Here is a 25,337-nt window from a genome sequence, read left to right on the forward strand (position 1 = left end):
TAAATTTAAGTAGTTTAGTTACAGTTGAACATAATTATAGAAGAAATTTTTCATTTTCAACGAACGCAAAATAAACGCGTTATTTTGCGTTATATATATTTCTCTTCTACATATATTAATTGCGTTATATATAATTCTCTTCTACATAGAATTAAAGAAAGCATTGTCAATATAGAAATATCAATATTATGTTATTATATCACCAAACATCATAATATTAACAAATTACCATGAAACTGGCGCCTCTATCTTTCACATTATTTAATAAAATACTTTGCTTGCTCTGGCAGAAGAGAAAAACCAAACTCGCGAGCCGAACGCGTTGACGCGAGTATAAAAAAAGAAAAAAAAAAAAAAAAATCGGAAAGGAACGTCCCGTGGAAAAAAGAGCCGACACATGACACGCCGTTTGAGTTTTCGTTCGCGTACGATCGATCGACGGGATCGTAAATCTCGATAGCTAGAGCTGGCGAGCCGTGTGACTGACCACGAAATGCTTGTTTTATCGTGGCCGTATCCCTTCTTCGTCCAACACGCGTGCCGATGGTATATTTTCACAGTCGGTTGGAAATAGCCGGCCACTGGTCTAATATTATAATAGCGATGACTGGCGCGGCGCGAACGCGAGCGAGCGAGCACCAGTCGAGTCGCGGGCGAAACGGTCGCCAGTTTCGAGCGTGTGTGACGCTCCGCGGGAACGAGAACGGGACCGTGTAACGTTACTTCTTGCTCCTACCGACGGAACTGTCGCAGTTTCGCGTTTTCCGGCCTTCGAGGAAGTCACTCGAAGCCGCGTTTCGATCGTCGAAAGCTCTCCCGGCGAGAGAATTCGTTCGTTCGCGAGTTGCCAGTTGTGTAACGCGGTGGAGAATCACGTGGAGTCTATTTCTCGATGAACTTCGTCGTGTTGCTAAAATGCAAACGTTTGCACCTGTTGTTTGGGATATAATTAGTGGCCGCAAGGTGAAGCTGTTGGAATGTTCAATTAATGCGCTCGCTGCCACGATTTGCTCGCACCCCTCGAAATGCAATGTTTCGTTTTCAGAAAATATCACGTTGCACGTATCATGTTGAACTTCGAATCGAATTTCAGGGAAGGAAAGAGGTCCAGTTTTTTTTTTTTTTTCTCGCGTAAACGAGAATTCGAACGTTGGAATTCATTTTGTTCAATAATTTTATGAAAAATTATTCGTTGCATCCGCATACGAATATCATTAGAGTAAAGTAGATTCAAAAAAAAAAAGAGTAAACAGTTGGAAAGTTGTTGCCTGAATTGATTTTTTATGCGAAGGTAGAAGTAATCTTCTGAATTTGAATTGCAAAAGTGAAATATATTCTAGACACGTAACGAATAAATTCGAGTAATATTCGTGTTACAAAGACAGCATGTTGTGAGGCGGGAAAGAATGAAAGAGAGTTTCGCCTTTGCCAGAGATTTTCGAGTTCCAAGTCCAACTGTAATAAAACTATAGTGATCATTTTGCTTTCGTCGCTCGTTTCAGTCATTCTAAAATATTTGTGAAAATAGAAACTAGCAGTCTAGCTGGTGACAATCGTGGCAGTCAACGTGTGACACGAAACGGAAACACGTGCCTATTGTTATTCACAATTTTCAAGCTGGAAGGGAAATTTTGGAATATTCGAGCGGGAAGATATATCCCGGTAGCGGGATCAACGCGCGTTTAAGGTAGCTGCGAAGGATTTATGCAAACGTCAGCAGCGTATTAATCTCTGCTCCGAACGTGAATTTTCCACGGTATTACGCAACGCTCCGATACTGATTATTACTTGATAATACGTAGCCGTGCAGCCCCGTCATAAATAATCCGCGTGATTTATGCATTATTTTCACCGCGGCGGAAAGAGACGCAGACTTCCCTTCGCCGAGCGAAAAATCAGTTGCCACGCGTTGAACATTTTCGCGTCGAAGTGAACGAAATGTTGGAGCGTTTCGGTGTGTGGTAGTGCGATAAAAAAAAAAAAAAAAAGGAAAAAAGAAAAACAGTGATACGAGAACATCGGTATAATCTGCTGTATCGTTGGTACAGTTCGAGTGAATGCGGTGAACGTGAACGGAAGTTTGTATCGTGCTCTGCCCAAGGCGTCGTCGTTGCAGTTGTCGGTGTTTGAAAATGTTGCCAACGACACTGGATCGATATACACGATGACAACTATCCGCGTGGTGAACGGACCGCATAAAATGGTGAATCGATGTTTTATGTATATTAGACTGCACGCGATGTGTCGTTTATTAAAAGTTTCTCGTCGTTAACTGAGCCTCACTCACGAGACAGTAATAATTTAGGGAACGATTGTTAATTTAAAGACGTGTTTCACGGCAACGCAAGTTGAAATTGCAAACAGAAATTTCAAGAAAGATGTTCGACTTTCTTTAACGATTGCTTCCGTGAATCGCGATGATTGTATCAACAACTAGAATCAGAGCACAGAATATCCATTAGAGACATTGAAATAAAAAAAAAAAATTGAAAAACATAATACAATGGAACACGCAAGCTTCAATTTATACATTTTGCGGGGAATCTCTAAGAGTACACTGTTTAAAAATTCGTTTCTATAAAAATTTTAATATATTTATATGTTAAATACATTTAATATTATGTAATGTTATTATATTATTGTATTATATTTAATATATTTATAAAAATTCATCTATAAAAACTGTCTTACATCTATAAAAATTAGTCATTTTTATAGAGAGCCACCACTATGTTAATTCCAGCGTAAAACGTACTTAATAATGATGTAAAATCGATTGTACCAAGGTAATTTCCGCGTGATTAAAAAAAAAAAAAAAAAAAAAAAAAAACAGTCAGTATCTCGTTGCCTGTCTCCGTCTTCGCCATGTTATCCTGCACGCTTATCATTCTGACACGAACGTTGACCAATATCGCCAGTGGCGTCAGGCGAACCGATCTTCTTCCCAATGCCGAACGTACTAGGATTAATTAGCCGGTGGCATTCACCGGTGGACCTAGTAGTTGCTAATCGTCGATTAGTCGTGCGACAGTCCACCTAACGTAATTGCATCGTAACATCAACGCGGCCACCTGGACTGAGGCTCTGTTGCCGCAGAGAGAGTAACTGGGTGTTGGAGCCCGGTAACGAGCCTTATGGCGTTCCATCTGTCCGGCACCGGTCTCCGGTAGAATGGTAATTCGGTCCGGCGATTAATTCACGATTCCGTAGGCAATATGTACTGATGCAGCAGCGTGCAGCAAATCTATCGTAGAGTTCGTGATTGCCACACGCGTGAGATCGTCGCGATACTGATCGTACGCGCGGAATGCATTTCGGAACGCGGCGTCGTGCTTGCAGCCCCGGCAGGCTTCTCCCTGTTACGTTGATCCAATTCTGTCTTGAATGGAGCCATTGGAGCCGGTCCAGAGCCGTAGATTATGGTTTTCTCTCCGACCAATCGATCCGATTCGTCTTGTGAGTTTATAGTTCACAGAAATAGAGCCGATAGAGGGTTCAAGTGTTGTAGTTGTTTAGAGAGCATGAAAGTAAGAGTTGTTTGAATTTTCGACGCAAATGAAATTATTTGTGAAATTAAACGTGTTCATTCCTAATATAGAATAATTATTTATTGAAACTCGTCTAATAATTAAAATTGGACAAACATTTAATCTTATAATAAATAATATAAAAATTATTCTATATATTACATTAATATTATTATGAATTCATGGATAAATTAATCATAATATCGATGATATAAAAAATATAGGTCTATAATAAAATATTTTATTTAATTTCAAGTAAAATATTCTCTTAAAAATTAATTTCAATGTATCACTAAAAGGTTGAAATAAACTTTTAAATTTTCATGATTTATTTGGATATTTAAGATATTATATAACTTAAAATTTTTCGTTTAAATAAAGTAAAAAAAAGTAACTCTTAATATTACCATTAATATTAATAAAATAAATATAATTTAAATCTAAAATTATTATTTATTATAATTCATATAATTTAATTTAAATTCTAAATTTAAAACACTAACATGTTAAAATAATAAATTTTATTACTAATATTTTAACGAAGATAGATGAGACAATAAATATGTATTTGTGTAGTGTATGGGCAGTAAACGCGTATTTACGTTATGTATTAAAAAACACGGATTCCAAGATCGTAGACTCTATTCGAAGAATGTGGTTTTGAACGCGTGTTCGAATCAAATTCGTGGATTCAAAAACTACTCGTATCACGTACAAGCTATTCCAAATGAAGTGAATCGGATATTCGCAGCTCCAAATTATATTATCTCCCTCGAAACTGACTCATCGATGCGTTCGTAGAAATGATTGAACGGTAGCATCTTGGTTTTTACAGTGAAATAATTGAACATTTTGATAAACAGATCGAAATCTGCGATATTTCTCGAGAAATTTGTAAAGCTGACAAGATTTTTATCCGCTTTACAATGCGAAACAGCGATTCGTGCGAAATATTTGCCAATTCTGTGAAATATTGTTACTGTTGAAAGTCTCCTCCTGTTTTCTTCGAGAATAATGACACTCGTGTTTCTTTCCACACGGTTGAATGAGAAATTTGATTTAATCTAGTCCTATTATGAGCAGGAAGTATAATACGGAGAGTTTTGAAAGTCGTGTAAAAGCTCGTTTCAAAAGGAAGGAAGTTCGTTTCCCTGTTGTTGGAGATTTCTATGGTAATCTTGTTGCGTGATAAGCGTGGAGGCGCGTACAGGATTATAACATTGTTAAACGATATCAGCATTCTCGCGATAACTACCATAATCCACCACAATCGATTCAGATCCGTGGCCTAATCTACTCCTCCTGCGGGTCTCAAAATCAATTAACCAGTTAACTCCTTTGCTCTGCGGGAAGCTTCGTCCCTCATGTAATTAGGAACTGACCCGTGCTGGATTACCGATGTAATCACTGCTTTCCTTTGTGTTACGCTGTTCTCTCTGCGTTTCAATCTCTCCATCGCTCATTTAAACTTCGATCATTCCTTTTTTTTTTCTTTTTTTACGCCTGTACATTTCCAACTTGATCGCTACTTTGTTAAAAAAAAAAAAAATTCAGTGTCAGTCATCACTGGATCATAGATAACCTAGTGATGATTTATTTTAGTAAACTTGAATCAAATTGGAAATCTTTTAAAATAGAACTGATATAACAACTGTGATTTTTAACTGGTACTCACGTTTTGAGAATTCTTTGTTCCAAATTGCAACATTTTCTCAGTTTTAAGTACATTTATATGTAATCCAGGTAAAACAAATGATAGAGTTTAATAATTTCTATCCAGTGATATACCGACGAGTTCAAAAGGAAAAAGAAAGCGAATTATACGCTTATATTGTATACGGTTCGGTCACTCTTTATGGTCCGCGAACCAGTTGCCAACGCAACGGAGTTAATTATTACCAATCGATGTAGATGCATAGAAGTGGAAATTTCTATTAAAATAAACTGTTATTAATTTAATGATATACTGATACGATATGAATCCGATGCTAATTTATTATAATAATTACTAGAGTTTACTGTACTTTATTGTAATATTACTAGCATGTTTCAAGATTCTTGACTTTAAAAATAAAATAATCAGCGCGCAGAGTTGACAACCATTAAATCATCGGTGATTTTATTAACATGGACGAAAATGATTTGATGACAGGTCAACGGTGACGATGACTGGGAGTACGAGGAGATCGTACTCGAGAGGGGTGGTGCTGGACTTGGCTTCAGCATCGCCGGGGGCACGGACAATCCACACTTCGGCAACGACACTGCCATTTACATCACGAAACTCATACCAGGCGGTGCCGCGTCAGCGGACGGTCGTCTACGCGTCAACGACACGATACTCCAGGTGAACGAGGTTTCCGTTGTCGACGTACCGCACGCGGCGGCCGTCGATGCGCTCAAACGAGCAGGGAACACCGTTAAACTAGTAAGTCTCTATTACATTCTTTGTTACACACGGAGTACAGAAATTTGTTTGACTCCTGCTATGCTCTTTCGATCGTTTCCGATTCACTGATATCTTTCTTATGGCGACGAATATCTCGTGTACTCTAATTCAACCCTTTTAGCACTTTAGGAGGAGGATTATTTTAATAATTTGAACACTCTGAACATTTGAATATTTCGACTTTCCTCGCTGATATCTTATTCTTTCGAAACGTTTCTATTGAAGAGCAGTCGTGTTTTTTTGCACGATTTGTTTCTGCGACAATGCTTCGTATTTCCAGAAAAATCATAAGATTACTAAGAGAGTTGATTCCGAAGGAAATAGATCGTTTGTTAAATGTTACTATAAATGAATCGGGTAGTATGAAGTAAAATGTTCTTAAGATGGATATATGGTTATGCACACACATTCAAATTGCAAGATATTGCCGAGGGTTTAACAACAAACGTACGTATGAAAGAAGTTTAATCGATGCGTATAATTTCTTGATTTTCACTTCCCTTTTGTTCACTAAAATGAGAACAAGATCGTGATATGAAGCAGGTTAAAAATAATTTTCAATAACACACGAACCTCTTAGAAGCAAAATCGTACGTGTTGTTGTGTACTTCGACAAAATTCGAGCTCGAGTATAATAACTATATACGTTCGCGGCAAATATCCTTCGTATTGCGTTCGACGTCTGTTTTCGAAATTGTTGAGGACTTTGGAATTCCAGGAATAATTTGCCACGTGTAAGTCGAACGCTCGCTTGACTCTTGACTTTTGTTGTAGTCGGGAACGAACGTTCAGTAAGAAAGCATCGCTCTTACGATACATACGACGTAAATTCTTGTCTCAAGAAACAGGCGAAATTATCTCCATTTACCGCAAGAAGTTATTGCAAATAACGGTAAGCTCTAAGTTTCTAACATCATTATTTTCACGATACTTCTCAATTTACGGAATTGATCATTGGCGTGGCTTTTGAACGATTTATATACTGCTTGGGAACAGTTAAAGACTCGTAGCTATGAACGATTTGATTGTGCCAATAAACGAAGAGTCGAGGAAATTGTTACAGGGTTGATAGATCGACGTGTTATTCGTACAATACTCGGAGAAAGATAGAGTTTGTTTAAAGTACGCAAGTTTGCTGTTCTTCTTCTTCGTGTTTCTGTTCCTATTTTTTTCTTCTTTGAAACTCTTTTTTATTCTGTCTATAGAATACGTAAAGATTGAATATCTAAACTTATTTACATTTTAATTTGAAAAACTGTTTGTATTAATTTCGTATATCGTTATATAGTATTATAGTGTCTAGTATTTTCATAATATTTTATAGCTATTTTAATAGTGTCTAGTGAAACGTAATGTCGTATAAAGAAGAACAGCCAAGGGGAAGTGTATCTATAGACGACGACCTACACAATTTTCCGATTGTTTCGAATGGTTTATTACTACGAGCGTAATAACAAATAAAAGTTTCCACTGCATCACATGGAGACTACTGCAATTTTATCGTTTTGAATGGCACGAACGATGCTTGGATTTGGAGCAGACATCTTTCGAAATCGCTTAGCAACGTCGTAAAAGTGAACACGCTTCTCCCGGGGAAATAGATTAACCTACATTCGAGGAACGAGTAACAAACTACTCGAAAATTTTGCCCTCAACCCTAACGACTTACCACCGACGACGTTTGAGTGATTGTCTCATTGGGACTTGTCCGGAGAAGTTCTGCTTCCTAGAGCAAATGCGTTTTAAAACGTCGACGATTTAATTGTGAAGTCATTTAAAGATCAGTTATTTATTTCCCTTTAAGCAGCAGTGTATCTTTTTTTTTTTTTTTCATTGTTAATAATGTCAATTAAAGAAATTAAAGGGAAGTTCGCTTGTGCCTGGTAGCAAAATAACAACGTCGATTATTTAATTGCAATATGTAAAGATTTACAATTTGAATCTAAACTGCTGTGGAATAAAATTATAGTTCCTACGTATTGCGGTATTTATTTCGAAATTGTTCGTAGAGACGATCGAAAAGTACTGAATTGCAAGAAAAGAAGTAGTGAAATGACACGAAACTCCTCCGTAGAAATTGATTTGTGCTTCGCTGTTAAACTTTATTCATTCGGATCGGAAATACTACGGAACCATTAAAATAATTTCCACGCTTCGTGGTATCACTTTTAACACTGGAACTATCAAAATGGTCAAAATGATCGATTTTAAATTTTTGTCAGACATTTTACGGATGTAAAACAGTGTGTGTCTTTAACGATTTAAATAATTTTTCGTAAAATATACAAATAAAAGTTCGTACACTCTCCATTATAAATATTGCAGGGTTTCTTTGTTTTTTGGACTTTGATGTCTCCGATAGAAATTTTGCGCGGTGATCGTCGATAGTTCCAGTGTTGAAATTGTTTATGGCGTCGATCGAAATCAGTAAAAGATCGTAGAAAACAGTAGTTTCCGGAGAGAGGTAGCTTGTACTCGAATCAGACTATCGTACGAAACGAAATTGCCGAAATAATTTTCACGTTTTCTGTATTGTCTGCCGATCGAAGGAAAGAAAGGGGAGAAATAAATGACGCGTGATTTGAAAGATCTTTGCGAACAATGAAGCGGCGTCTGCCGCGAGAGAATCCGTTTTAGACGTTCAATTATTATCTGCTAGCTCGACGCGAGATAATCGCGGCCCGACGACAATGCCGGCTGTATATCTTGCGGGAAACCGAGATGTCCTTTCGCTGCCTCGGCGAAATAATGCCCGGAGCGTTCGCGTTTCTTTAGCTCTCGCGGTATCTTCCCCCTCGGAACCACCGGAAAATAAAATGTGAAAAAAAAAAAGAAGAGCGAAAGGAGATGGATTGAAAAGGGAGACGATGTTATTCCGTTTGGTTGTGTGACGACCAAATGATCGTTTAAAAACCAGAGCAACGACGAAATATATAATAAATGGCTGGTCTTTTTCGCACCGCGGAAATAATAAATTAATTTGACAGCCAAGTCGTGGACCAAAGTTCAGGAAGACCAAGAGCCGGGAAATTTTGGGTAAAAACTCGCCGGCCATCGAGCGCGTTAGCATTTGAATGGAAGAGTTGAGCGAGCTACTGTGTGGCGCGTGAAATGCCAGCCGAATAAATTCCCACGTGTGACGCGGCGACCTGGGGTATTTAACCTAGAACCCGCGCTGCATCCTGGGAAATATTTTATTTCCCGAAGATGAAACTTTCTTTTATCATTTTTATCATTTTTTTCTCTTGTTGTTTCGTTTTTTTTTTTTTTTTTGTCGACGTGCAGAGACATTCGGGCGAGATGTCATTTTTTTTTCGTACGTGTCAAAGACGCGTAATTGATTATTATATCTTGCTACTTGATTGAGATTTTTCTTGTTCGAGAAAATTTGAGAAATGTTGGCATTAATCTTTTATTAGAATTTCACTTTGGAAGGTTCGGAGATTAATTTAATAAATTTTTTTCAGATCTTTCTAAAGATTTCTACTCGCTGAAAAATTTGTGAACATTGTCGCTTAATTACTGTTCATTAATATTGTTCGTTAACAGTACTTATGATAATGTTTCACAGTTTAAACGTTCCGTTTTGCTGTACATAATTTCAAGTTAATATATATACAAGTCGTTCAGAGGCAATGCCAATCAAATTGGTGTGGATTACTTTTTAAAATTCGCCCTGCCGTTTCCTTAGAATTAATGAAAGTTACCGTGACAAATCTTTCACTTTGAAAGGTTAAATACTAATTATATCAACATATACAATTGGAGACTAAGTAAAAATTGAAATAGCTACTGAGAGGTTCGTACATTGGATGGTATTTCCAGTACACGTCAAGTTCTATTTTATTTGCACGTTAATGGGGGTGTTTCAACACGTTCGATCGCATTTTCTGTTCTTTTCCAATTCTCGCTACCAATTTCTTCTCCGCTTCTCTTTACATGTTACTACTTTTTCTCCCTCTCCCCCTCTCACCTGCGTTATTAACCTTTTTCAAGTGGTTAGAAAACAGGTAGAGGGGCAGGCATAAAAGCGTTTACGGGCTGGATATTATTATTTCACCACTCGTTCCCACCCCCTCGAGCGATATGGCGCGGATCCTTAAGAGGAGGCTTAACGTTAGTGAAACTTTAATAGCGTTTCCTAGGGGGCCGATTTAATTAAATTTATGCCGTGTAGTGTTGCCGTGAACCGCGGTAAACGGAGCCGCGACCCTCGCCGTGAAAGTGAAATGTTAATTATCCTCGATGTAACAGTCCATTTAATTTCTCCGAAATTTAACAGGAGCCGCTTACCACCGAACAGAAGGTGGTGGAAACTTGGCTTTGTTTGACTAAATCGTGTCTCGTTCGCCTAGAATTTACCGGCGAGTAGTTCATCGAGCTTTTATATTTCGGTTGAAGCTTAAAAAGAAGCATTATACGGTTAAGGGGATAGGTATTTCGACTGTAAAAAGAAAGTATCTTCTTTCCGCCTTGTCGTTGAATAGCTCGTTAATTTCGTTCATTAATTGCTGTGCTTCTCGCGAAAGGAAACTACGGATTCTCTCGGAATAGGAAACTAACTTCGTGGAAAGGGACAAAGAATCGACCCTGTAATTTCATTGGATCTGATTCGGAACGGAGCTTCAAAAGGTAGAAAACTTTATTTCAACTTCGATATCTTTGAAAATCATTGCGAAATCTTGAGAAAGAAATTGTAGAACGATATTTTTGTGCTGTTTTGGAAATATATTCGTTTGATACCCTCTATACGTTGAATGGAAGAATAAAATGAACAAAGAACCAGCTTCGTAGATCTTTGTCTAATTTGTTTAATTTAACTCTTAGATAATATAGTCGAGACGACTGCTGTAGCAACTTATATTACATTACTAAAATAGGTGTTTTATTTATAAAGAAATTTTACTTTGCACTTTATCTCTGATGGAGATTAATAATAAGATTTGAACGGAGCTCTTCTCTTTACACATTTTTTATTATATACAGTGCTTTATTTCAAAAAAACCTGTCAAGATATTCTACGTACAAACTATTATAATTCAAACGATAATTATAAATAGATATATAGAATCATGTTCTGTTCAGACGGAGATTAATATTAATAATTGACAAGAATATTTGGATCTTTCAAGCGGTTGTAAAAAACCTTGAAAGTCTGAAATCAGCCGTGTCGACGGATTCGATTGTTACAGCGTTAAAACAACAAAATTGTACAATCATTTATAAAGTTTCTGTAATAATAGATTTCTTACATTCGTCATTTCAAACATCCCGCTGGGAAATGTGTCAAACGAAACGAAACGAAACGAAAGAGGAAAAAATTCTAGAATAATTTAATTTTACTTCGTTTAATGTTGTTCGTTCGATGTCCGACACGTCCAAAGATGTAAGAGAGGCTCTCGATTAATTTTGCAGTACGTACGACGACGGAGGCACACGCAGCTGATCGAGATCGAGCTAATCAAGGGTAACAAGGGCCTCGGTTTCAGTATCGCCGGAGGTATTGGCAATCAACATATACCTGGTGACAATGGAATCTACGTAACGAAAATTATGGAGGGCGGCGCCGCGCAAGTGGATGGCCGCCTCGTCGTTGGGGACAAATTGGTGGCCGTCAGAAATGCTCTGGTGAGTACCGGCTGAATTATACTCCCTTCGTCCTGATTTCATTCGTCCGCTATCGTTTCCTAGTGACGATGAATTTATCCCCGAGCCTCCGCTCCTTAATAATCGCGAGTTACAGCGATTTGGAAAATCACAGGCCGCGTGTCTCCCTTCTTGACGCTTTTATTGCAGAGTGAGAGAGAAATTACGTGGTAAAACTCTGGAATTGTAAATCCTCGTGTATCTTTCACGGGTGTTGAAACGAGGCGTTGAAACTTTTTAATCTGATCGACGACTCTGCAGAAAGAAGCCTGGTCTTGATTAGAGAATCCTTCACGTGAAATAGCTTTGCCGGGAATAAAGAAGGAACGCATTTTCTTCGCTTTAAACGAAAAGAAAGAAAAAAAAGAGAGAGAGAAGCGTAATCGCGTAATTCCTCTCCCGAGTCAGAGCTCGATTTATTCGCTGCATTTACTCCGCTTAACACTCTCTTCATCCTAACAAAATAGTAATAAAATTCCTCTCTGCCGCGAGGAAATTTCTGTAAATGCCGTGAAGATCAATGTTTCTTTCGAATATTCATTGTAGTTTAATACTACACGCGTAAGAGGGCGAATTTGTTTAAAAAGTATGTACGAATGAAAATGAAAGGGAAAGAAGAAGATTTATGATTCCAGCAAAGCTGGAATAAAAGACTCGTGTTTTAATAATTATCAGAATAATAACTTGTACAATAGGCGTCGTGATTTTCACATCTTTTCAGAGTTTGTATAACGTTAGTTAAGAAGAAATCTAAAATTTGATAGCTGTCTAAATGTCTCGAAAAGTGTAGTTTTTATAGTTTCGTGCAAACAGTGTTACTGTTGCAATGTGTGTGTCAGAAAGGGATTGAATGATTCGAATGTATCAATGAAAACCGATGAATTCTCTATGACTCTTAATCCGTCGCTATTTCAAGCTTTATTGATAGCACACGTGCAAGGTCGATGGAAAATTGGAGGCAAATCCTCCTCGTTTGATTCGCGATTCACAAAGAATAGAGATCGGGGCGAGAGCTGCGTGAAAAATAGATGAGAGTGGTTTTTGACGGCGACGAGTAATTGATAGCTGTTCCATCGACGGCTCGTTGCTGCGGTTGCAAGCGCGGATACTGCTCGTTTCGCTGCATCGCGCGATTTTTCGCATCGACGGGCTCCCTTTTCTTCTCGCCGCTCCATCGTTTCCTCCCGAGGGACCGAAGCGGTTACATCGTGGAAGAAGCCGCGATTAAAGCGGTCTCTACATCGCTCTCGTTGATTTACAATCGCGACTTGCGCGCGATTTTGAACGTGCGACAAGTCTCGAAACAAATATTTCCAATATACGTGTATTCACATTGGACTGTACAACAGATATTTCAAACACATATTTGTTATTGTGACAGGGACTTAATACTGAAACTATCGCAGTGATTAAAACGACCATTTTGTGATTTTTCCATAGAATATTTTTCAGATTCGAGTGATCCTTTTGTACAAAATGAGAATACAAAGGTATTTGTACATACAAATCTTATACTATCTCTCACTCTTTGCATTTTAATTTCTCTCATACAAGTTTTGTATTTCAATCGTCGACAGTTTTGTCCTCTTTCCGACACTGCTTCCCTACTTCCATTTCTCTGCGATGTAATTTATATATTTTTATATTTCAGTAATCGGTAGCGTGTTCTAATATTGAAAATTCTACGTTTCGAGTATTCAGTTGGAGATCTCTCTGTCTCTCTTACGAACACCAAAATTAAAGCTACGTTCTACACTGAAGCAACATCGAGCACATTTTGGGTAGACGTTGCGTGTATTTTAAAACAGCGACAAAATGTTGCTGACTTTATAAAATAAAAAAGAAAGAGAGAGAAAACTGTGACAAGTTCTCCTCGTGAATAGATCGACCGTCTCTCTTTTCGCTCGTTTCGAAGAACGATTTATTCCAAAGTTTTCAGAGCGACGACCGACAGGATGGATCGCAAGTCGATTTAACTTTGCGCGTGATTGCTTTGCATATACTTGCCTGAGAACAACGAAGAACGTTACAAAAAGTTCGTCAGCTGTTTATGACACGTTCCGTGTTACGAAACTTGGACCGTGTCACGGTTTCTTTCTTCTTTTTTTTTTCCCTTCCCTTTTCAACGCGTCAACTTTTGCTGGATAATTACCGTCGTGTCGTTCTCTTTCTCGATCGTGCCTCATTTTTCACGCACGATCTCTCCTCTGTGTACTTCGTCGAATAGATTAAAAAATTTGAAAAAAAAGCAGAGAGAAAATGAGAACGACGAAAGGAGAGAGATTAAAAAGACTGAAACGTGCTTGCACGAAGGATTTGTTCACGGCGTTTGTTTGGCCAGGTGAATATTTATCTTCTAATTTATTACGATACCGAGAAACTTACGATCGACTGAAAAACGTTGGTTTCCTTCCGTTATCTCCTCGGTTCTTTTCAGGCTGTTGTAAAAATTAGATATTTCTTACCTACGGACGAGGGTGAGATTTATTAGGCGCGCAAATTAATTCATGGGTCCCTTCCTTTGTGAATTTATCGTTTATTTGCAAAGAACTAGAATATATCCTTTGCTTTGTGTACATTTATTTCTATCAGGCAACTTTCGAGGATCTTCTTCTTGAAAGAAGACTGTTTCGTGTCAGAGAATTTAGTAATTATTTCTTCAATTGTTTTGGACAAACGATCGAAACAGATGGTGATTTTAAGAGCCCAGTTTCGACGAATAAGCTGTTTGAGAGAAAATTACCTAATCTGTAGTAATTATCTTCGCGTGGTCAATAACTATCTTTCTCCATATGAAATATATTTTAATTTCTTGAGCCTTTTAATTACCTTGTGACAAATTTTACGTATATTTTTTTTTTACGCGTAAGTCAGGATTTTCAGTATTATTTATACTGACTTTATTTTCAAATATGTCAAATCAGATTTTATAATTCGCTGTTGATGTAACATTCTTACCTAATACTATTTATCCCTGTCTTATTTCGTGAAAATATACAGTTAACAGTATTTATTTGTTTCGTGTTTTTTTTTTTTTTTTTTTTTTTTTTCGTTTAAACTCAAATACGAAGTCTTTGAAGAATTCGAAAATTAAAAGATTGCAAAGGAATCAACTTCTATACCTGTTTAACGATTGTTTTCCGCAGAGAAGCTTCTTCCTTTTTCGGTGAATGAAATTGACTATCGTTTCGTACGTAATCGTTCGTCTTAATAAGGACGACGAACAACAAAGAGAGGAACGCGTAACTCTCTGGCAATATATTTGCTCGATAATTCATCTGAAAGCGTTCGGCAAGAGGTAAACGAACAATGATTGACAGGGGAAATTGAACGGGTGAAATCAATTACCGCGAAATCTCGCGATCGATATTCCGTGCTTCAGAAGAGAGGCGATCCTTGCCACTTCCTTCTCTCCGGTCGATTTTCCCTCTTATCCCTTTCACGCGTCGCTCCGATCCGGAAAATGTGGAACAGGGCAGGAGATGGAACGAACGATAAAAGGGAATGCTTTGGAAAATTAAGATGAATGGACGATGGTTGATGAACGAAGAGAAATATTTCACGCGATGCAAAAGACGGGGAAAGGGAAGCGCTTTTTATGTTCGCGCGAATTATCTGCAAGCTCCACCGGGTGGTATTAATGAGACGTGATAAACGCTGCTCCGTCATTCCGCTCATAAATATAAATATTTGATCGTACTCTAGCTGTAGAAAATTTTCACCGCAGGCAGAAATACAATACTTTGTTGGTTGTATGAAATATTTTGAAATTCTTTCAATACCGTGACTGTGACGAGCAGTCCGCGGATTTTTGCGCATTCGTGAGAAATTTGGAGATACAAAGATATGAGAATGATATGTGAAATATTTAAAGTACAATATTCTAATAATAGGCAAATAATTTTTTACCCTGCTTTCATTTTTCCAATTATCTTCGTACAAAATATAAAATTAAACATCCGCGGTCTAGCATTAAGACACGATCGTTGTGATTATGTTAATCAAGTACAAAATAAGTCTAAAAATATACATGTACTTGGGAATTACAAATATATTTGCTTAAGAAAATATGGGGGAACTTTTCATGAATATATTACGCGCGTTACATCAAATATTTTGTCATTTCATTAACACCGTAATAAGCTATGGCTATGATCGCGATGATCAATTCTGGAATAAATGAAAGAATATAAATATAAATACAATTAAATTATTATATATTTAATATTCAAATTATCCATTGTATTCAGCGAGACGAAATTTAACATTTACATGCTTAAAATAACTCTTTGACACGTATATCGATTTTTTACTAAATACGTGCTCTCAATAAATATCTCACAATTTCTATATACATTTTAGATCTGTTTCAAACCATCTGTGTCTCATTACAGTATTAATCGAAATGTCGAATACTTCTGCGATCGAATATTGTCACTCTTTAATTCCAAGCGATTAACAAAAAGTTACGATTAACAAAAAAAAAAAAAAAAAAAAAAAAAAACTCGGCAGTAGCAGAACGGTTATCAGAAACCGAAGAAACCAGAGAAGGAGGAAAAGAAAAAGCGATCTGCGTGTTTTAACCAAGTCCAATAAAATTCAATTAAAGTTTCGGCATGAAGTTGTCAGTCGCGCAGCGTTGAGGCCGAAAGAAAAGAAAGACAAAAGAAAAACATTCGGATTCCTTTGATTCCAGCAGGGCGACAAGAACCTGGAGAACGTGACGCACGAGGAGGCGGTGGCGACGCTGAAGGCGACCCAGGACCGCGTGGTTCTTCTGGTGGCGAAACCGGAAACCGGAATCGTGCCCCCGCCACCACCCCCGATGGCCTCGGACAATTCGCTCTCGCCGCAACCAAGTAAGCCTCTCCTCTATTCCGTTCACATACATATATTATTCACTCGTCGCGTTGGTTTCGTCGTGTCCGCGATTCTCTCTCTCTCTCTCTCTCTCTCTCTCTCTCTCTCTCTCTCTCTTTCTCCCCTCCTGTGCCTCGTTTTCGGGGATCTTTTCTCCTCGAATTTTCACGACGACAGTGCCTTCCGGAACGATAAATATTTCACGCAACGCGAAAAAGTGTCCGCGTTACTTTTGTTCGTGGCCAGCGGACGCGAGTCGGTGCTCCGCCGCCCAAGGAAATTCTTTCTCCGTTGCGAGAAGGAAAACGGGGGACGTCGGGTTGCGCGGCGTTTTATGCTCCTCGTCATTTAGCGAGCTGGCCGTTTTCTGCTGCTCCGTTTCGTACGAGGAGAGAGAATTTTGGCTTTCGTAGAACGTAATTCTTGGCTCGCCGGGCAATATTTATAACGTGTCGTACGCGTGTTTTTACGTGACATTGAAAGCGATGTCATTTTCCAACTGCTACACGGTGGGATTAGAAGCCAACGAATGTTAGTTACTTCTGGGCTTACAAAACGGCTGGTGCCAATTTTAGTTTTCGTTGTTGAAAACTGTCAGTTTGTTCATTGCGATTGTTTGTGCAAATTCATATTTTTTTCTAAATATAACGATTGAGAACCTGGGAAAGTTGAGAAATTTTTTTCAATTCTTGTCAGAATTTTGCTTATGGTACACTTTCTTATAAATCTACTTTCTTATAAATCTTTGTAGCAGGCAAGGTACATTTGTACGCCGTAAATCATTTTTGATGGCTTACGGTAACTAGCTTCTGAGCCTTCTGTATCTGCAAGTACGTACACGTAAAGTTGTTCCTGATCTTTGCTTGAGTTTACTACGGCGTCGTGAAAATTCTTTGACTTTCGCTCTGTTCGATTAACGATTACTCGAGCGAAACACTTTGCAAGTCGCAGATCGATTTCTCGCGCGATAACGTGCCTCCTGTAATTCCTTAAAGTATCTCAAAGATGCCGTAGTGAATGATAAACCTAACCCTGTTTCCCTCTCCGTAGTGGTCGTTGTTCAAGTGAATTTTTGATCTAGAAACTTCACCACGAATTCCCCAGCCGTCTTGTCCGCGCCGACGATCACGCGTAACTTATTCATGACGCTCATAAAGACGAGCTCGTAAACTCTCTCACGTTTCACGCAGGTTGCAAAGCACCACGAACACGTTCAGAAATTGTCCAAAGCACGGTGATTTTTTTTTTTTTTTTTTTTTCTATTCGAATTGCATTTCGATTGAAAAAATTGCGGAACGTAATTGTATCAGTTTTACTCAGAATTTCTAAGTTAACGCGAAATGAATTCTCCTGGTGCAGACAGTTTTTTTGAATTGAAAAAGGGGATGAAATTGTTCCGAAATATAATCAAATGGAGTGAAATTTCATCGCAGTCGTTATACAAACATAGTTACCTGAAAGTTACTACCCTTCCAAAGGATTGGGTAATTCGGTCTTTCTTCATTCGCACATATTCAAAACTCTTTTGTAATATTTTTCACAGTAATTTCATTCTTCCTTTATTTGACATCGTGATTGAACGCAGCGGCTACAAAGAGTATTTACCCGCTATATGTACATACTTCTTTCCCTACGAGGCATTATATTTTTTTTTCCATCTGATTCTACGTTTCAGTTTCATTTTCGGGTTCTACAAATTTTCGCAGTCACGCGAAATTTTCCGCTGTCAAACGAATTTTCATAACGAATAATGTAATGATTAACAATAGTGCAAATATAATAATTATACAATATTGATGACATAAATATATAAAGGTGTATAAATACTTTTCGCATTCGTTGTATACTGATTAAATTTTTAAATTCCCCGAGAAATCCGAAAATAACAAACCAAGTTTGAGCGTCAACAGTATAATCTCATAAAGTACCAAGAGATCAATTTCAAAACGATGAAATTGTGGATTTCATGCATTTGTAGAAAATTTTTAAAAATATGAAATTATATGCAATGTACGTATATAGTATAAAAAAGATGCGTAAAATATGGTGCTTTGGTAAAGCAATTTTCTAAACCATTACAGAGTTTCAAACACGTACCTTTTCATAAAAGTCCACAGTCTCATTAAATTAGTGGAAAATTATTACTCGGTCTTCGATGGATTAAGTCAATTTTCTTGGCGTCTTTTTTGCTTCTTCTCACATTCGTTTCTGTTGTAAACAGGAAAACAAAATGGTTCTGTGTCGGCGCTGGAGAACAACTCGACGCTGCCGTACTCGCAAGAATCACGTCACGCGTCTTCCCTGGCTCTTCATGGCGCGGCCACGCCACGAGCTGTTTCTCAGGAGGACGTATCACGGTGAGTTCTTACGAAAGTATGCTTCCCTTTCTTTACGACGAAACTGTGAAGTAGCTGCGCCTTCTGCCTTGCGCGCTCTCGTTTCTCTTTTCTCTTGCTCGCCGTTATTCCTCGATGCCGGTGTGTCTCGCTCTTTATACATGTCTTTCACCGCGCGCGGAAACTCTTCCGTTCACTTCGAAAAATAAGGAGCCAGAACGTCACGTACACTTCTTTTTAAAACGGATCACCAGCGAACGTCGCGCGATGTTCCTTCGTCTTACTTTCACCTCTTTTTCTCTCGTTGTTTTTTTTTTTTTTATTCTTCTTCGGTAGTTCGCTCCTGGCTTCTTCGTTCCGCGTTGCATTAAAGGAAGAATGCGACGCGAGGAATATAAATCTCGAGGAATATCACGCCTGGGATCTTCTTCCTTTTAACGAATAGTAAGCTAAGTTACTCCGTAATATACGAGTAAATACGTCACGAAGGAAACTCGGCGAAATTAAAATACGATGGAGTTAAAATGACGAGTAGATTTAATCTGGCGATACCGAATTATTCGTCGTTGTTGATGTTATCCGCGAATATGTGGGCAGCTGAAAATTATACTAATACGATGTACTGTGACTTTTATCATAAAATAATCATTAGATTATACTTTTTTAATGTCCCGAAAATGAATCGTGGTAGCGATTGAACGAAATTATAGTTAAATGAATTGCGAAACTGAAAGATAATATTCGTGATTGATATCGATTTTCCTGTACCGTATGTTCGTCGAACAAATAATTATTAGATCGCGAATATTTATGCACGTTTGTACTTCTATGGATTAAAAAAGAGAACCTACGCAGAAATTTATTTTACTAACTGTTAAATACCGCAGCGAGAATTATTATTAGCGACACAACTGACAATTAAATTGCAGATTTTCGCGCGTTTGTAGAAAATGTTAAAGTACAAAATTACGTAAAATATCCAAAGTATAGTTATATCTAAAATAAACAATTCCCCACCGATGTTCTATTTAATTAAATTTCCAACAGTTATACTCTCGTAACGTATCAATTTACATCAAATTCGCAGTTTGCTAACAACGTTTCGTACAAGTACATTTCTTTGTCTCGAACAAGTCACGACAACTATCGACTGAAGCAAATTTCCTTTCCCACGTTGTACGCGCAAACTATTTATTTTCAACAGGTGTAAAAATTAAAGTATAGAATAACAGTGATCGATACAACTCTGGATGATCGATAAGTAGAAAAAACCGGAAGTCAAACGAGCGTCCTGTAGAACGGATCTTTCGAATCCTTGCTTCGTAAATAACCCAGTACAGCTGCTGTATTCTGTGCATAAACATACACGGGCCACCGGTTAATTATATAGTCACAGAGACTCTGTTGAATTAACCCCGTGACAAAGAGGAGAGGAGAGAAGAGACAGGAGAGACCAATAGCTCGCGCGATAGATAGAGACGGCGATCGTTTACATCATGGGGGAGGAGAGGAGGGTTGCAGCTTTAGGGGTTGAAGGGGTTTCCGTTGGCCACTGCACCGACTAATTGCCAATGGATTAAGGGCTTATCGAATCGGTCCGGATACCAGCGACAGGATTGGTTTGGACGCATAATGTACCCCGGGGACACCCTCTGCTGCATCAGATCCAGTTGCTCTCCATTCTTCCCCCGTCCTTTCCATATCTATGCAACGTTGCGTTGCGTTTCGCGCGGGTTAAGGTCAGCATTCGTCAAACCTCGGTGAACGTTTGCTGTCGAATTCTCGAACGAATGACATCTTCAAGGATAAACATTCTCGATGAAATTCGGGATAGATTCACTCCCTCGGCGAAGGTTTGGAGTGTGTATTTGCGTTGCGCGAAATGTTGCTTCAAGTTTGCCGTTCTCTGTGGATTTTCGTACACGACTTGAAATCGATCTTGCATTATATTTATTAAAACATAGTTTTCGAACGTAATTTGTCTTTAATATTTTAGCGATGCAAGTCTTCCTTTGATTACTGATGTTTCTCTAACCGAAGATTAAATTATTTTGACTTGCATTGCTGCTCGCAATATGTTACACTCGAATGAATTTTAGAAAAGTAACGGTGAATTTTTCACGAAATTGTTTCTCGACAACTAAGATTATTGATATCGGAAATGAAAAGGAAGAATATAGCTCTCTCTCTCTCTCTCTCTCTCTCTCTGTCAAGTTTCTCTCAAACATCGAAGTTAAAATATACTAAATATCCAGAGAGAGAAAGAGACTCTCGCGATAAATGCTTCGAAACCACAGCTGCGAGGGAAGTTTCGCGTAGCCGTACTTAATGAAATATTCCATTGGCGGCGATATTTAACGGCACAGTTTCTCGGAGTAGTCAAAAGTGCAATTAGCTCCTCTATCGTTCCATTCTTTCGTCGGTGAGGGAACTCTTGCGCTATCCCTCTCTCAGCCACGGTCAAAGTTTCGAGGAGTCTCTTCCGAGTCGTGTGCAGCCGGCGAAACGGAGATTCCGCCCACGGGGATTTCGCGTGCCCGAACTTCGCGTTGTCGGAAGATGGACTTACGCGAATTGAAGAAACGAGGGACGAGAATACCGGCTGATGAGAAAGAAAGGTTCATAACTTGTGGAATAAGTAGCGTTTGCCAAATATTGAAAGGAAATTTTAATGGATGTGCGTCGAAAGATTAATATCCTGTTGCTCGAACGTTCTGTTTATTAACAATGAACGTCCCTTCTTATTTTGTGTGTTGTGTATTACATTATATTTTTCATGTGTTTTGCGTTTTTCTGCAATTATAAAAAGAACTTGTCAAAATACGAGATGCAAGATTTTATTAAAAAATAAAATTGATCGATAGAACTTATCAAACTGCATTGATGAATAGAAATATATAATAATTGTTTTATTAAAAAATAAAATTCATCGAAGTCGAACGAATCCTCTATCTTCATTGTTGCATCTGAACCTTGCTATCAGGCTCCTTTCTTCTCATCCTCTGCTTTAGATATTCTGGCCTTTTTTTTGTTGCTATTTCTGTGTAGTGTGCGTTGTATTTCGACTCTTCGATCTTTCTTCTTCTACTCTCCACTTTCACCTTCTCTACCCTTTTCCTTACTCTCTTTACAACTCCCACTGCTTTTCGTTCCTCCTCCTCTCTAACTCTTCTCATCCAGTCCTCGCTGATTCTCAGTCTCCCCTTTACTCCTCTTCTTCTTTCTTCCCACCTATTTGGCTTTTTCTCCCCCGTCTGCCTTTCCATCTCCCTTATGCATTCTATCACTAACTTCTTGTCTGAGCGTCTTGCTTCTTCCTCATGTTTAAACGCTCTCCTATTTGTATCTTTCATCTCACACACGTCTTCACCCTTACGCCGTCCAACCGGAAGTCTCTCATCGACGTCGAACGAATCAATGGTTGATTTGAGAAGGACTTGAATTAGGTTTAATTTCTCGAGTCATGTTCACATTAGGATTTGTTTAATTTTGCGAGCACTACCTATTCTACTGACATTTTGAACCCGCCCCCTTTTTTTGTATCATCCTGTACACGCGGAGGAAGGAAAAGAATAAGAGGATGCATTACGTGAAAAAAGAAAATTTTAATTTCTAGCTCGGTAAATTAGGCGAAACCATTATGCCGCGGCCAGTAATTTATTCCCCGGCTGTGAAACGAACGTTTGCCAAAACGCGGCTTGCGCCGACTTTAAGGGAAATTAGGATAATTATTTAGCACTCGACCGAGCGGAAGTTTCCTCTCTTTTCCTCCAGATTGTAAAAGGTGATTTCCTCCTCCTCCCCTGGCTCGCGTTTATTTTTGCTATAGCAAGCGGACGATTAATCCTTACTTTTTGAAAGAGGAACATAATTTTCGCGAGATATTGGGATTGGAGAATAACGAAAAGTAATGGGAAGGTTAATTGAGATAGCGTTGGCATTCTCCAAGAATTACGAAGCCATTCCACAGCTTACAGTGTTTACGAACATCAGGTAAATTAATACGAATATAACGTGGAAAATCCTCGCAGTTCCTTGCAACAGTATTATTAGAATCACAGACACAGTTTATTAGCAATATTTGATTATCAAGCAATGAAATTCGCTTCTTTTTTTTTTTAAATGAGTTTATTTACGCGTATCTACATTTCATGGCGTGGTATCTTTTAATATGCGAATACCACCTTTAAGTAATTATAAATAATTGTACAATCTGGGAGCGTAATAATATTTTGCATAACTAACGATCCGATTTTATATTTATTCCGAGTCTAATTATTATTAGAGAAACCATACAATGCCAATACAGCTGGAATTCTGGATTAATTTGAAAAGAAGCGTTATTTTCGTAACGTTATATCGAAATTGAAGAATAATGGAAAACAAGGAGGAGACTGATCGAGATAGTATTGGCATCTTCGAAAAATTACGACGGAACTTCATATTTAATTAATACAAATATAAAATACAATAACTATAGACTGATTCGATATTAGTATTCTCTACTAGTATTTCCTTGTGAGAATATAAATATCAAACAAGTCGATACAAATGTAATATATTGGAACGTAACAAGATCTTTTTAAAAGATTCATTCGAGTAAATGGAATCGATCGATTTAAGAGCAAATATCAATCTAACGTTCCGCTTTCTCTATTTTTCGTTGATCGAATCGATCGTCTTACGGTACTAACTTGTTTTTCTTCTTGAAGCAACTCGTATTTTACGCCTTGAAAACGAGTTGACAAAAAAAAAAAAAAAAACCAATCGATAAACACCGATCGACAAGAGTGAAATACCGATGGTCAGAGAGGGGAGAGAGAATCTCCTCTTTCAGTAATATCCGTGCTGTTGTTAAGTTTTCCCTGTCTTTCATAGAAACATTTGCGACGCTGGTTTTTCATGCTGTTCTTTCTACAACTTCGTCTGTAAAATAATTCTCTTACACTCAAGTATACTAGATACTAAATTATATATTTTAATTATAAAATATATAGTAAAGTATACTAGATACTAAATTATATATTTTAATAATAAAATATATAGTAAAGTAAAGTATTGGGGTAATAACGTGGTCGAAGAATATTTATTTGAAAAATAATTTTAATCTTAATTTACAAAGTAAAAGACATACAAACTTTCGAGATTTCCTTATCTCTACAAAATTGAAGTTAAAATATTTCTTAAATTCGTATACTCGTGTCTACGAAATGATGAGTGGATTTGATGTATGCAAAACAAAAAAAGATAAAGTTTTTTTTATTAAAAAAAAAATAGTGTAATTACGAAGTTTCAGTTCGTAAATAAAAAAAATATAATAATCGTGAAAAAATATAATAAACTGTGCATTCATCTTTTCCCTACCAACAGTATCTTAATTTGTCGGTCAAAAATTCCACGGTTTGTTATAGTTCCTCGAATCATTCCTACGTGCTAGTTACCTCTCTCAAACGTTGCGTTGTAATAACCGCTATCGCGTCTCTTTGCGAGCTCGGTTTCAAAATAAACTCGCGCGAAATTTCCACCGAACGGTGTGCTTTCGTAGAGAACAAGTCTGACAGGGCAGCCGGGAGTTGGGCGCGATTCAAAGGGAAATAATGACCCCTCGGTATCAAGAGTTTTGGCGCGTGTTTAGGGGAAGCTTCGCGGCGTTTATTCGAATTTCATTAGTCTGAACGCACGGCGCGAGGTTTCGCCCGAAACGTTTTGGAAACTGCCGGGGCGAATGTTTTTGCCGAGAGAGGCTGCTTAACTTTATCCTGTGCGAGTTAATTGCGTCGGGCAATCGAGGGCGAACGGAAGCCCCATTATTAAGCTCATACACGCGTAACGCTACATCCCTACCGTAAATAACTCGCGTGTTTAACCGTCCGGAGAATTATGGTTTTCTAATCCTCTGCGATATTCGGAACGTATAAGGATCTATCGCACAGTCGATGCTTGTTGAACGCCTCCATTAATTCTCGACGCAGCTGAGCCTCCGCGCCCGTTTGACGTGTTTTCTTACTTCCGAGCTTAAAGCTCGGAATAACGTAATTGTACTTACGATTAGTTACGGGGGTTTGCATACGTTCGTCAAATTTCGAACGTGGCAGCAACTGGAAGCGATGGAGCGCGTGTGACGTTTCTCTGACGTCGCGAAGATCGAGTTCTCGAGATCGAAACGTACGCACGATGGGGAGCGAATGAATTTCATCTTTTAATTCAGAGCCGGCTAACTGGCGGCCTGCGAGACTTTTCCCCCACTTTCCTGGTCGCTAGCGCTACCCCCTCCACTGCATCGATCTGGCCGCCAGTTAGCCGGCTCTGTTTTAATTTATGTGTTGTTAGATATGCGCACTTGTACTCGACTGAATTTTTCGCTGTTGGTGTTCCATGGGGAAGAATGAAAAGAAACGTGAAACGTCGTACTCTGCGAACGTGTTCCATTAAAGCAGTTGTACTTTAAGGCACCAAGTTATTTTGAATATTTAAAATTTGACAAATGTACGTACCGAGTACGTGGTCCTTCAAAGATGG

At 38.3% G+C, this 25,337-nt stretch overlaps 1 protein-coding gene across 8 annotated transcripts in view; it reads left to right on the forward strand.

The window, feature by feature from the left end:
* Window positions 1–649: 649 nt before the first annotated feature.
* The window catches only part of LOC122532648 (disks large 1 tumor suppressor protein), a 122,791-nt gene continuing 98,103 nt past the window's right edge, over window positions 650–25,337 (forward strand). For 4 of the 8 annotated variants that reach the window (XM_043661624.1, XM_043661626.1, XM_043661625.1 and 1 more), the window contains exons 1-5: window positions 1,557–2,203; window positions 5,680–5,955; window positions 11,392–11,604; window positions 16,319–16,481; window positions 18,704–18,839. In XM_043661624.1, the coding sequence (XP_043517559.1) occupies window positions 2,165–2,203; window positions 5,680–5,955; window positions 11,392–11,604; window positions 16,319–16,481; window positions 18,704–18,839 (827 nt within the window). In that variant the 5' untranslated portion in view covers window positions 1,557–2,164. Of the gene's footprint in view, window positions 964–1,528; window positions 2,204–3,156; window positions 3,175–5,679; window positions 5,956–11,391; window positions 11,605–16,318; window positions 16,482–18,703; window positions 18,840–25,337 lie in introns of those variants that run through there. The other 4 variants (XM_043661619.1, XM_043661622.1, XM_043661620.1 and 1 more) reach the window with 4 other exon arrangements.

The sequence above is a fragment of the Frieseomelitta varia genome, unplaced genomic scaffold (genome assembly GCF_011392965.1).
Source record: "Frieseomelitta varia isolate USP_RPSP 00005682 unplaced genomic scaffold, Fvar_1.2 scaffold_462, whole genome shotgun sequence".
Classification (NCBI taxonomy): Eukaryota; Metazoa; Arthropoda; class Insecta; order Hymenoptera; family Apidae; genus Frieseomelitta; species Frieseomelitta varia.